Here is a 12050-nt window from a genome sequence, read left to right as displayed (position 1 = left end):
AATTTTGTTCCCCACAGAAAGTCCCTGAATTTTCCCAGTGCCCAGAATACTGCCAAGGCCTCTTTTTTAATCACGGAGTAATTGCTCTCCGACTTCTGCAAGGATCTTGAGGCGAAGGCAATCGTTTCTTCTCCGTCTGTGCTCACTTGGGTTAGGACCGCCCCTAGTCCTTTTGCGCTTGCGTCGGTTGTGACTACAGTCGCTCGATTGGGTATGAAAGACTTAAGGCTGGGTGCTTCTGCGAGTGCATTCTTCACCTCCTCGAACTCTCTTTGACATTCATCACTCCAGCTGAACACAGTGTCCTTTTTCAACTGCTGTCGCATGGCATAAGTCTTTCCTGCAAAATTCCTTATGAATTTGCTGTAGAACTCCAGCATTCCCATGAATGACTTGACTTCGTCCTTGCTCTTTGGGGCCACCAAGTTCGTGATGGTGTTCTGGAGCTCAGCTTTCAGACGGATTCCTTCTGCTGTTACCTTATGTCCCAGAAAATTCAGTTCCCTGCAGCCGAACACACACTTTTCTCTTTTCACGGTTAGTCCTTGCAACCTAAATCTGGTCAGTACTTGTCTCAGTATCTTATCATGTTCTTCATGGTTTTTTGCAAATACTAGCACATCGTCCTGGTTGCATAGGACGCCTGGAATCTCTCTCAAGATGTTGCCCATAAGTCTCTGGAATACTGCTGCCGCTGATACCAGACCGAAAGGAATCCTCTTGCACTTGAATGCGCCCATAGGCGTCACGAACGCTGTGAGTTCTTCTGACTCCTCGTGCAGCTTGATTTGAAAATAAGCTGATGTAAGGTCAAGTGTGGAGAATACTCTTGCGCCCCCTAGCATGCTCATCATCTGAGTAATGTTGGGCAGTGGGAAACGGTCAACTACAACCTCTTTGTTTAGGGCCCTAAGATCAATGCACAGCCGGACCGAACCATCCTTTTTCTGAGCTGCTACGATTGGCGCCAGCCATTCTGTCGCTTCCACCGGTTCAATGACCCCTGCTTTGCATAGTTTCTCGAGTTCGGTCTTCACCGCTTCTTGGATGGCGATGGGTAGCTTCCTTACTTTGGCTACTACGGGCTTTGCGTTTTCTTTCAGTTTGATCTAGTGGCAGTAATTCTTTAAGCACCCAAGTTCTTCCCTAAATACTTCATTGAACTCTGACACCAAATCTCCCTTAGACTCCTGCACTGCTTGTATTAGGATTTGGGGATTACTATTTGGGTTGAGGTAGACCCCCAACTCCTTCTGTGCTTGCCAACCCAAAATGTTATCACCAACAGTAGACACATAAACCTTTGACACCGTTGTCCTGTCCCTGTATTCAATTGTGTCCCAGAAATAACCCTTCATGGAGATGGGGCGACCCGCATACCCTCCAGGCCGTACGTCCATCCTTCTCAAACTAATCCTCCCCTCGGACACCCGTGAAAATTACTTTGCACTGATTATCGTTATTCTTGAACAGGAGTCAAACAATGCCTCTAATTCAGTACCTTTTACTTTAATTGTGTCTAAGGGACTGCAGACCTGACCTTACCAGACTTGCATCACTATTTCGTCACATACAGAGTTTGTCCTGTCTCTGCCCTGCCTACTAAAACCCTGTCCACTCCTGCAGTATTGTCTGAAATGGACTATCTTTCCGCACTTGTTGCACGTGAATTTGAGGGCAGGGCACTCCTTGTCATTGGCCATATGCCCCTGCTTTCCGCATCTGTAACAGGCACCCTTGAATGACCATCCCATTTTGTTCTCTTTCTGCTCTTTCCCAACTATTTTCTGGCCTTTGATCACAGACACAGACTCAGTCGTGACTTCACTTACTTTGGGCTTGTCTTCGCCTCTTTTCTCACTGCTGTCCTGTTTTATCTCACTGACACACTGCAGCATGTGTTCCACCTGTTTTGCAACTATCAAGACCTCCCTCAGGGGTGGGTCGTCTTTCAACCACAACTCTTCCCGTACTCGTTCCATCCTACACGCTAGCACAAACTGGTCCCTGATCCTCTCCTCACTCGCAACACCAAACTTGCAAGTCGCAGCTAGCTTCCTTAAATCAGACAAAATCTTCAATAGATTCCCCTTCCTTCTGTACTCTTCTCCCAAAATGGTATCTCTCCATTATCGTGCTAGTCTTTGGGAGGTAGTGCAAATCTAATTTCTTCAGACTGACTTCCAGTTCATTCAGACCCCTTGCTTCCTGTGCCACTAGATCTGGGAGGTGATCCAACACTTCTTCCCCTTCTGCTCCTAGGTAGTATGCCAACAGGGCTAGCTTTCTTTCTAACCCAAGATTTGGGCACACACAGTTGCATAATTTAGAAACACCTTTTTCCACTTTTTCCATTGAATAGTAGGATCCCCTGGGTTAGTTAGGAAGAAAGGTGGGGGTGTTACACTCTGCATAATTATCCTGTTCCAGGGGCCCCTCCCTGTAAAAACACAGTTGAAAACGTGCACTACGGGGAAACAGGCGGTGTTGTAAAGCGTGAGTAGACCTGTGTGCAGAAACAGAGTTAACATGTAAATATCTCAAAGAGAATTATGACGAATAAGCTGGCACTGCAACATTACTGGCAGCGTGTGCATCAACTTCCCTAACCACAGGGTGGCACTGTGGCGTCAAAGTCGGCTCCTTCAGAGGTGAATTTGTACTTGCATAGCTGGTCTATCCTCCAAAAAAAAAAAAACCACGAAGAACGTCACCAGTCACAAGACGATCTACACGCTTCACTTCCTGCCCTCACAACAACTATGGGGCCGGTCGAGCAAAGTCTCTTTCCTCGTGGAATCGATGACAGGAATATCGCAGTGGAGACGCCTTGCAGCCTACAACTTGCACGGAGGTGAGGTTTATTACTTCCGATGTATTTTGACCAAGATGGGACACCGTGTGGCTCGCTACCCTCCTTTTGGATCCTAACAGTAAGACTCTTTCGCACGCTGCTCTGGCCAGCCGTCACCTCACAGTCAGTGCAGCAAAGTCAGAGCATTATACTCAAAACCCTGTAAGAGTCCAAGTCTCCGTCTGCTGACGCTGTACAGCAGTGGCAGCCGACCTGCCTGGTATACACACTGTGACTCACCACCGATATCTAGTCACGCAGTCATCCGCCGTCAGCACTCCTTCTGCTATTGTTCTGCGTTGTCGGCTAGTGCTCCACAGGTACTTCGCATACAGTACTCTTCACTGAGAGCACGGCACCCCTCGCTTACTTCCCCTGCCGGTCGTCGACACCATGTGAGATCAGCAACCATCTCACACTCAGCCTGCTATTCCTGCGCCTGTCCGCTTGCGGTCACTTTACGTCAACCTCGCTTATTCCGTTTCTTAAGTGGTCACGTCTGAAGCCTTTCACACATTCCTCTTCCAGCTGATAGTGACTCACCACTGCTCAATTCTTCAGTTCGCTCGAGATCGCTTAACCTTCCGTCAGCCTCTCGTCTTCCTGTTATTTCATTTCGCTCCGTTCTCGTTCTTACTCGCGTGTTGGGGTCTCTGTCGTAGGTTGACCCTCGTCGCCAGTGTGGTGATGGTCATCAATCAAGACACGACACTGTGGTATTTTCCATGAAGTATTTATTCCTGTTAAAGTCACAGGAGAAAGGCAACGACCCCAGCCACAGCAGCCGCCACAACCGGTGACAGCTTCCTTCTGTCCCCACGGCGCTCGCCTTGGAACACTGGTCGCGGCGACATTCTAAGTGATGTCACCGCGAGCAGTTCCATTACACGCGGAGCTGCCGGGGGGGGGGAGAAGTGGAAGATACCACACAGTGCCACTAAAATATTCGAATGGGATGATCCAAGATGTGACCGACAATGTCTCATGTAAACGGCTGGAGGTTGTGGAGAAAAATAAACCAGTGACTGAAGGAGGCTGACACAGGGCATGAAATGCAAGTAAGAAAACAATATATACAAGCTTTGAATGCTACAAGTACCATATAAGTCAAGCCTAGAAATTGGAAACAAATGCAGTATCCTTTACTGTGTGTTAACCCTACGAAATTTCATTGACTTTTATTTAGGGTTGCACTTTTGGTTTTGGTTCATAAAATTGCCATACTCCGTTATAACCAGAGTTTAAGAACTTGATATTTATACTAGGCTAATAAAAGGAATGGAAAAAAAAGACTTTGGCGACAAAGGTGAAGTACTCACTTGGTTCCAAATAGCCCTCACAAGGTTCTGCTCGCAACCAAGGTTTGCAGTATTGACTGTCGTTCAGTTTAGGAATAAAGGAGAAGTGGCAGGTGACCTGGCCATCATTTTTTATCTGGAATTTCTCCTTCTGAAGCTGTCTGAATTTCACATTTTGAAACACAAACTGTGAACAAGAAGGATTAATTAAAGCAGATGTAAACCAGATGTGATAAATCATGAAACAATTGGCGCTGTGAAGATGTACATTGCTGGGTTTAACAACTAAAGAATGCTATGGAACACATGACACAGCTGAAATATTTTTTGTGAGTCCAATCAGAAGTACATCACACCCATGGCAGGAGAAACACACATTTAGTCACAGAAATCTCTTTACGAATCTAGCCTACCACTATGCCAAGCATTTGCAATGCAACAGGTCTCCCATTTGCGAAACTTTCAGCAACTGGCATTGTAAATGACAAAGCTTCTATCTATGTGTTGATTTTAAAAACAGATATATACACGGCATTGTCACTTACAATGCCAATAGCTTATAATTTTGCAAATGCTTGTTATAACATTGTTTACCGTAGTATAGGGAAGTCAATCCTGGTGAAAGAAAAGGACTGTCTGGGTTATTCTAAAAACAACGACGTGACGCAGAGGAGCTGCCTTTGCTAAATGAAGCCTACACAGGCAACATTTTTAACTCGAATTGTAAGGGCCAGATCAAAAGGTGCTGGGCACGGACAGCTTGTGTTTTCAGCCTTTTCATCTGGATGCTGCCGTGAGAAGCTGAGGCAGCACCGAACCGGCTGTGTTAAAAAGACACTCAAAACAGATAATGTAGCAAGGGGCTCGTGGTTGAAACTGCCGGGCACAACACATGGCCACCTGGGTTCTAATCCCACCTTTAGCTCCTCACCTAAAACCTTGTGATTATGGGAACATCATGTGCCCCTGAGCCAGAAATGTTAATGCGAAATATTGTAAATAAAAAAAAAAAATAAAAAAAATCCTTTCTAAGCAGTGTGCTGCCTAGGGTTGTCCCATTCACATTCTCTAGCCCCTTCCTGGCACATCCTGGACGATTCTAGATTCTGGCCCCCATCCTACCAGATTATTTAAAACCTGTTCCAAATGCAGAACCTCGTATTGGAGATGCTTCTGCTACATTAAAAACAGTGGGCCTAATTCACAAAGGGAATCACAAATCTTCCCTCGAAGGAGCAGTATTACTAACGGATTCAGAGTTATTATGTTCACCAAGTCTACATCTAGAAGAAACTTGTACTACTGAAAGCCAGTTATGCAAATTCCTTTTTGCTGCACTGTACAACTTTGCACTGTGGAAACGGACCAATATGGAAATGCACATTTTTCTTATTCTTTGGGGGGAACACTGACTTTACCCCATGAAGGAACCACCGTACCTACAGCCCAGAAAGTCTGGGAGGTTTACGTCGCCCTCACCACCCTGGAAGGGTGGTGGATCGAGCTCATTGCTGGGGTAACCCTCAAACAGTCTGTAGGAATGAAGGTGGGGCTCAGAGGCATCTGTATAAGTGTTCACCAACTTGAAGACCAGCCACGCTCTGACCCTCCTACTCCACACCCTTTGCAAAGCATTTACTATTGAATATTTGTGCAGAGTCGTGGCATACATTTACACAGTAGTAACACCATTTACCTTGAAAACCAAGGAGTGGGGCTCGAGAAATCCAAAAGGGTCAGAGCACCAATTACAGTAATAGTAAACATATTTTACCCTCTGGACTTAAGAAAAAAGCATCTAACCACTACAGACACTCTTCATTCGTAACACCATTTACACCTACGCGGTAGCATTGTGTGGGCTGCGGTCATGCTTACATGAAGCCATTTAAAAAAAAAAAATACAAAGCGTAGGTTTAAGTCCGTAAGTGGCTTTTTTTTTTAAACAGGTAATTATATGTAAAATATTCTGCTACTTTACTTTAAAATTATTTCGGCCCAAGCAACAAAATAAATTGTCATGTGCCCGTTTAAAGTATAATGTTCTATTCACGCCTTTAAAAAACTGTGCCTACATACAGATCGTGCTATCAGTGAAAATGCCCCACCCTACCACAAACGGAATGATAGACAAAAATAATAAAACACCACCCACCCCGAAGATTTCCTCTTGGTTCACGTCTGGTTCCAGGAGACTGTGTCCGAGGCAGACCACAGGCATATTTGTTCAAAAAGCCAACTGTTTATTACAGGGGACGATGGCGCCTTACTGGATACAGGTTATTCAGAAATTACCAGTGCTTTAGGGTCAGCCGGGGTCACCAGCGTGGAGTGGGGGAGGAGGTAGCGAGGAGCGGGGTTGGGTCTGCGATTAGAAACACAACCAATCTACGTTAGAGCTTTTGACATATACAACAAGCTGTCGCTGTGAAAGCACAGGGCAGGAGATGTGGAGATCACGGGGAAGAGGGAGGGAAAGTGAAAGCGCGTCATGCGTGCGTTGTCCTGAAAAACGCCGTGGGACAGGAGATGTGCATGCGTATGGAGTGCACATCCCCTGTCCGTAAGCGTGCACATCTCCTGTCCCCCTTCCGATGGAAAATCGACAATAGGTCTCGCCAAGGCGAGCAGCACATGCGCTGCATCGCTAGGAGAACCCTAAAAAACATCCAATGTGAGGCTAGATGTGCACTTCCACTCAATCACAGGAAACAATTCCTAATTAGATTTGGACCTCACAACATTTATACTAACACAAAACCTAAATTCAATATGTAATTCAACTTTAACACAATCAAATCAATCAGTAGTACTACATTCATAGACGTCTCTTTCAAAGTGGCGTGGCTGTGTGATATGTGTGCGTGTTCTCAACTGTAAGATGACATACAACATTTGTAACTGAATCCATTTAATTGAGGGTGAAGTCCTTAGCATTACATTTGGTGTGCAAGTTAAGACTTCCACTGCTGCTGTGCAAGTTAGGGGTTGTGCTCCTAACTATAAATTATGAAGGTCATCGGTTTTAATTGGGAACGTTAACTGCACACACTAACTGTGGTTTTTTTTTTTTAAGAATACATACATACATACATATATATATATTACCTACTGGCGCCCACCAGTAGGTAGTTATAATTAGGACCTATTATCCATAGAAAATCCGCAACATTCTATTTGGAATAAGTTTGGCGCCGGTTGACGAATCTGCGTGAAATTTTCCAAACGTTTGGCCAGCTCCGGTTTGCTCCTATCCTGAAAGTTTCATGATGATCCATCAAGCGGGGGCCGAGAAAAAGGGAGGTCCCGAAACGCGTTTTCCCCATGCAATTTCCCATAGGACCTTTAGCTGCAGCTACAGCCCTAACTGCTTAATGGAATTACACCAAATTTGACAAAGAGGTAGTCCTTGGTTTAGACTCGTGCCTTTTGCTTATTTGGTGTAAATCCGTTCAGTAGTTCCTGAGAAAATGACAGTTAAAAGTACATATATATCTATGGGCTCGGAAGGTCCGCGCACCCTACGCGAAGCCTGCAAGCACCCTGCCGTGCACAAGCTGCTTTTTAATTGGCTGTCAACAGTCCAAATCAGGAAGTGTTGGCAGCCATCTTGTGCCTCGGTAGAACCGTGGGCAGAAGAAACCAAACAAAAAACGTGAAAAATGCGAAAAGGGGGCAGGGTAGACACACCCTGACCCCCTAGACCTGCTCAGGGCCAAAAAAAAAAAAAAATTATATATTTTTTATACCGTGGGATGGGCGTCGGATCCGCGCATCCTAGCGAGAGAAAAAGAAAAAGAAACGCAGTCTCCCGCGCAAAATGTTTTAATTTGCCCCGGTGGGGAGGGGGGGAGGCAAATCCCAGGGCATTATTAAAAGAAAAAGTGTGGGGGGTCCCAATCCCCCCCACACTACCCCAGGGACCCCACCCCTGGGGTTCTAAGTTAACGGGGCGCCCCGCAGCCCCCGGGACCGCCACCCCCCAGGGCTAGAATTTAATGTATGCGGGGGCTCACAGGGCCGCCCCGCAGCCCCGGGAACTGCCACCCCCCTGGGCTTCAAACAAATGGGTGGGGGGCTTTCAGGCCCCCCCAGCCCCAGGGAGCGCCACCCCCGGGGCTTATGAAAATTGGGTGGGGGGCTCTGAGGCCCCCTCAGCCCCGGCGACCACCACCCCCCGGGGCTTCTAAAAAATGTGGGAGGGTACCGCGAGGCCCCCCTCCTGGAGCCCTCAATGGCCCTGGGGACCACCACCCCCGAGGGCTGGCTACTGCAGTGTCCCGGGGTGCCTGCCCCCGGAACACTGCTGTTGGTAATGGCAGGGCGGGAGCCTCGCTGCTCCCACCCTGCCATTGCAAACTGCTTTCCCATTTGGAAGAGAGAGTAGGGGAACCTGCTCTCTCTTCCAAATAGGAAAGCAGATTGCTTTTCCATACGGAGAGCGGCATGATAGCTGCTCCCCAAATGGAAAAGCAATACTAGCTCCTGCAGGATGCGGGAAGCTGGCTGGGACCATGGGGGGATTGGGGACCCCCACACGGTCCCCAACGGAGTGGGCCAGCCCCAGGGGATGGGGTCCCCTGTGCTATTAGTGGCCCGGGAGGGGGGCCACGTGGCCCCCATCCCCTCAATATATATTTTTTTTAATAAAAAAAAAGGGCCGGCCCGGGGGATGGGGTACCCAGGGCCAAAAGTGGCCACACGAGGGGGGCAAGGCAGCCCCCCTCCTAATATGTCAATCTTTTTTTTTTTTTTTTTAAAAGGCCCATGCCCCAGGGGATGGGGGCCACAGGGCCCCTTCCAAATATTTTATTTACAAAGAAAAACAATTGGGGGCAGGCCCTGGGGGATGGGGTCCCCAGGGCCAAAAATATTAGAAAAAGAAGGGGGGCTACACAGCCCTTCTTAAAAAAAATATTTTAAAAAAGGGATCACCGCCGGAGGCAACGCCCCCTTATTGCACCACTCTGCAAACGCGCCCCCTGGCTCGTTTGCAGAGGGGGAACAAATTCCCCATGAATACTGGGGGTCCCTGGTGGTCAACTAGCCCACCAGGTACCTCCAGTATGTGCCAGGGGGCTGCGTTGCAGAGAGGTGTTCTGAGGACACGCCCCTTTTTACACCTCTCTGCAATGCAGCTCTGTGGCGCTTACTGGAGTTAGCTGGTGGGCTAGTTGCACCCCAGGGACCCTCAGTATTCAAGGGGCGTTACCACCCCCAACTTAAAACGCGCAGGGGGCACGTTTGCACAGTGGTGAAGGGAGGGGGTGGGGCCTGAGGTGACGTGGGCAAACACGCCCTGTGGCGCGTTTTAAGTTGCGGGATTAAGTGCCCTTGAATTCTGAGGTCCCCTGGTGGGCTAGTTGGCCCCCAGGGGACCTCAGGATTGAAGGGCACTTAATCCCGCAACTTAAAATGCGCCACAGGGCATGTTTGCATACATGTCACCTCAGGCCCCGCCCCCTTCCTTCACCATTCTACAAATATTCCTCTAAAATCAGCCGAACTACGAATTCCGATTTACTCACCTGTTATCAGGAGAGAACCCAGTGCGGCATCTTTTAGCCCAGCACTGACCTTGAAAAGCAATTATAAGCGTACTTACAGTAACTTGTATTTCCTTCCATAGGAATCCATTGTGTGGTTTTCAGCAGAAAAGTTTCTAAGTGTTGATTTTTGAAACGTACAAATAGTGTACGTGAAAACGCGATGCTAATATAAACAAGCTGACGCCCTTGCTAAGGGCGACTGAAACATGCTGTCGCCATGACGCAAATAAAAACAAATAGTGCTTACCCCTTAGTTAAAGGAGAATGTACGCCGCAAGTAAAAAAAACAAGTTGACATTCAGCGATCCGCGGGCGCTGGAGCACAGGAAGTCCAGCGAGGGCCGGAAGTCCAGGAGCAGCGGCCGCCAGGCGGGGCCTGCGCGCGCAGCAGCCACCGGAGACGACGAGCAGCCACGGACGTCACCTTCATCATGGGGCTGTGGTGCGCGGCGGAGACGCCGTAGCCGTGAGCGTGCACATCGGCTGCTCCAAGTCTATATTAGAGAGTGAGTCACGCACGCGACCAAATCCCATGCGCGCGTGGCCAGCTCTGTTCTCTCCCTCTCCCATTGACAATGCTATGCGGGTGACCAGCTCTTGTCTCCACTCGTTGTCGGCTGAGCCGATGACTATAGTTCTCTGGCGAGAACGTGCTTCGCGCGCTTCTAGCCGAGACCTAAAAAGGTATCAATGCCTATTTAAAGCTTGAGTTTGTTCAGTAGTAGCTCTTGGCATGGGGAACTATACAGAGGAGCAGGTTGAAGCACATGAACCACTTAAGATAATGAAGACAGTACATGTTCATTTCTTTGTATTGGTAAGTGCTGTGCTCTTTTTTCGGTTTCTTCTTGGAGCCACAAGGAATTCTGCTTCCTTTTTTGATAGCCATTCATTGGTTTCTCCCTCTATCACAAGACTCATGATGGTAGTTGTCAGGCGTTTGGTAGGGTCTAAGGTGAGGGGTCTATAGTGGGTACTGTTAGAAAGTTGTCGTCTACATTCCAGGTCATATTCATCATAATCTTGGATGACTGTAGCACCCCCTTTGTCCGCTTGTTTAATGACGATCGTGTTGTCATTACCTAGGGCCTGGGAGGCCTGTCTCTCTGCTTTGGTCAGGTTATTAAATTGGTTACATTGTGGTTTTTTAGTAAGGCTGGTTAAGACCGCTCTCTCAAAAGCCAGAATCTCTGGGGGGACCATCCCATCAGTTGGTGTGAAAGTGGAGGGTTTCCGTAGTCCTGTATCTGGATTGTCTTGTTCTGGTTTGTCAGCAAAGAAGGCTCTCAGGCGTATCTTCCTGAAGAGTTGTTTAATTTCAATCATTTCCTGAAAATTATCAGGAATGGGAGTGGGGACGAAGCCAAGTCCCTTTTCTAAAACTTTATTTTCCGCGGGGGTCAGAACTCTTTGAGAGGTTCACCGTCAGACTCTTCTCCCCCTGGTTGTACTCCTGGTTTCTACCGTGGTCTGTGGTGTTGGTTGGTCTTGCCACTGGACCCCTTTCTGTCTGCCTCGCTTTCGCCCTCTTCCTCTGCCCCAACCTCTGCCTTGAAAAGGTGGCGGGTTTGAAGGGAAAAATTGTGGTGGACCCTGTTGGTAGAAGGGGTATTGCCACGGGGGTGCCATGTGTGGGGGCCCATGGAACACTGGTCCTTGGTGGTACCCTGGTTGCCAATTGGGGTGTTGTGGGGCCCGGTTGTTCTTTGGATTATAGCCTCCGCTTGAGTCACTGCTAGTGGAGCCTCTTCGGCTATTGTTGTCTGAGTTTTCATCCGAGGAGTAGCTTGTCTTTTTGTTCTTGAAGCCCTCCTTCAAGTATAGGTAAACTTTCTCCTTCTCAAATTATTCAATATCTTTCTGCAGTTTGACTGTTTTCTGGTTCAGGAGGTATTCATGGTGATCTGCCATTTCTTGGTTGATCTCGGCTAGTTTGGTGGTAAAGTTAGCCTTGGTGTTCTTGTTGACCGCACTTCTCATTGTGGCTTCTATGGCTGTGATTTTCTCTAATAAAGCCTCTGACAGCCGTTTAGAAGTTTGCACGATTAGAAAGAGTAAATCTTTGGTGCATTTCCAGGATACCTGGACCCAGTCGACCTTAAATTGTTTGTCTTCTAAGAAGAGTCTGGGTATGATGTTCACAATTAGGCCTTGTGGTGCGATTTTACTCCTCAGGTATTCGGTCATCATTATCCCATGTATCGTAATCCTTATTAGTTCTTTCTTCATATCGGTAAGTGTGACCCAATCGTCGTTGGTAGCGCCAGAGGCAGCCGAGATGGTGAGTAAGCTGGGTGCTGCCCTGAGGGCTTCGGCAATGGCATCATCGTCAAAGCTAAGACCCGGTAC

General features: G+C 47.9%; 1 protein-coding gene across 5 annotated transcripts in view; it reads right to left on the bottom strand.

Annotated features, from left to right (window-relative positions):
* OCRL (OCRL inositol polyphosphate-5-phosphatase) overlaps positions 1-12050 on the bottom strand; it is a 475965-nt gene that overhangs the window by 191410 nt on the left and 272505 nt on the right. For all 5 annotated transcript variants that reach the window (XR_013610641.1, XM_078688434.1, XM_078688437.1 and 2 more), the window contains exon 17: positions 4174-4339. Coding sequence is in view for 4 of the 5 variants with exons in the window: in XM_078688434.1 (XP_078544560.1) it covers positions 4174-4339 (166 nt within the window). In the remaining variant the exon portion in view is untranslated. The remainder of the gene's footprint in view (positions 1-4173; positions 4340-12050) is intronic.

This window comes from Lissotriton helveticus, chromosome 4_1 (assembly GCF_964261635.1).
Source record: "Lissotriton helveticus chromosome 4_1, aLisHel1.1, whole genome shotgun sequence".
NCBI classification, from domain to species: Eukaryota; Metazoa; Chordata; class Amphibia; order Caudata; family Salamandridae; genus Lissotriton; species Lissotriton helveticus.
Note: the sequence above shows the minus strand (reverse complement) of the source record. Positions and strands in the feature narration are given on the sequence as shown.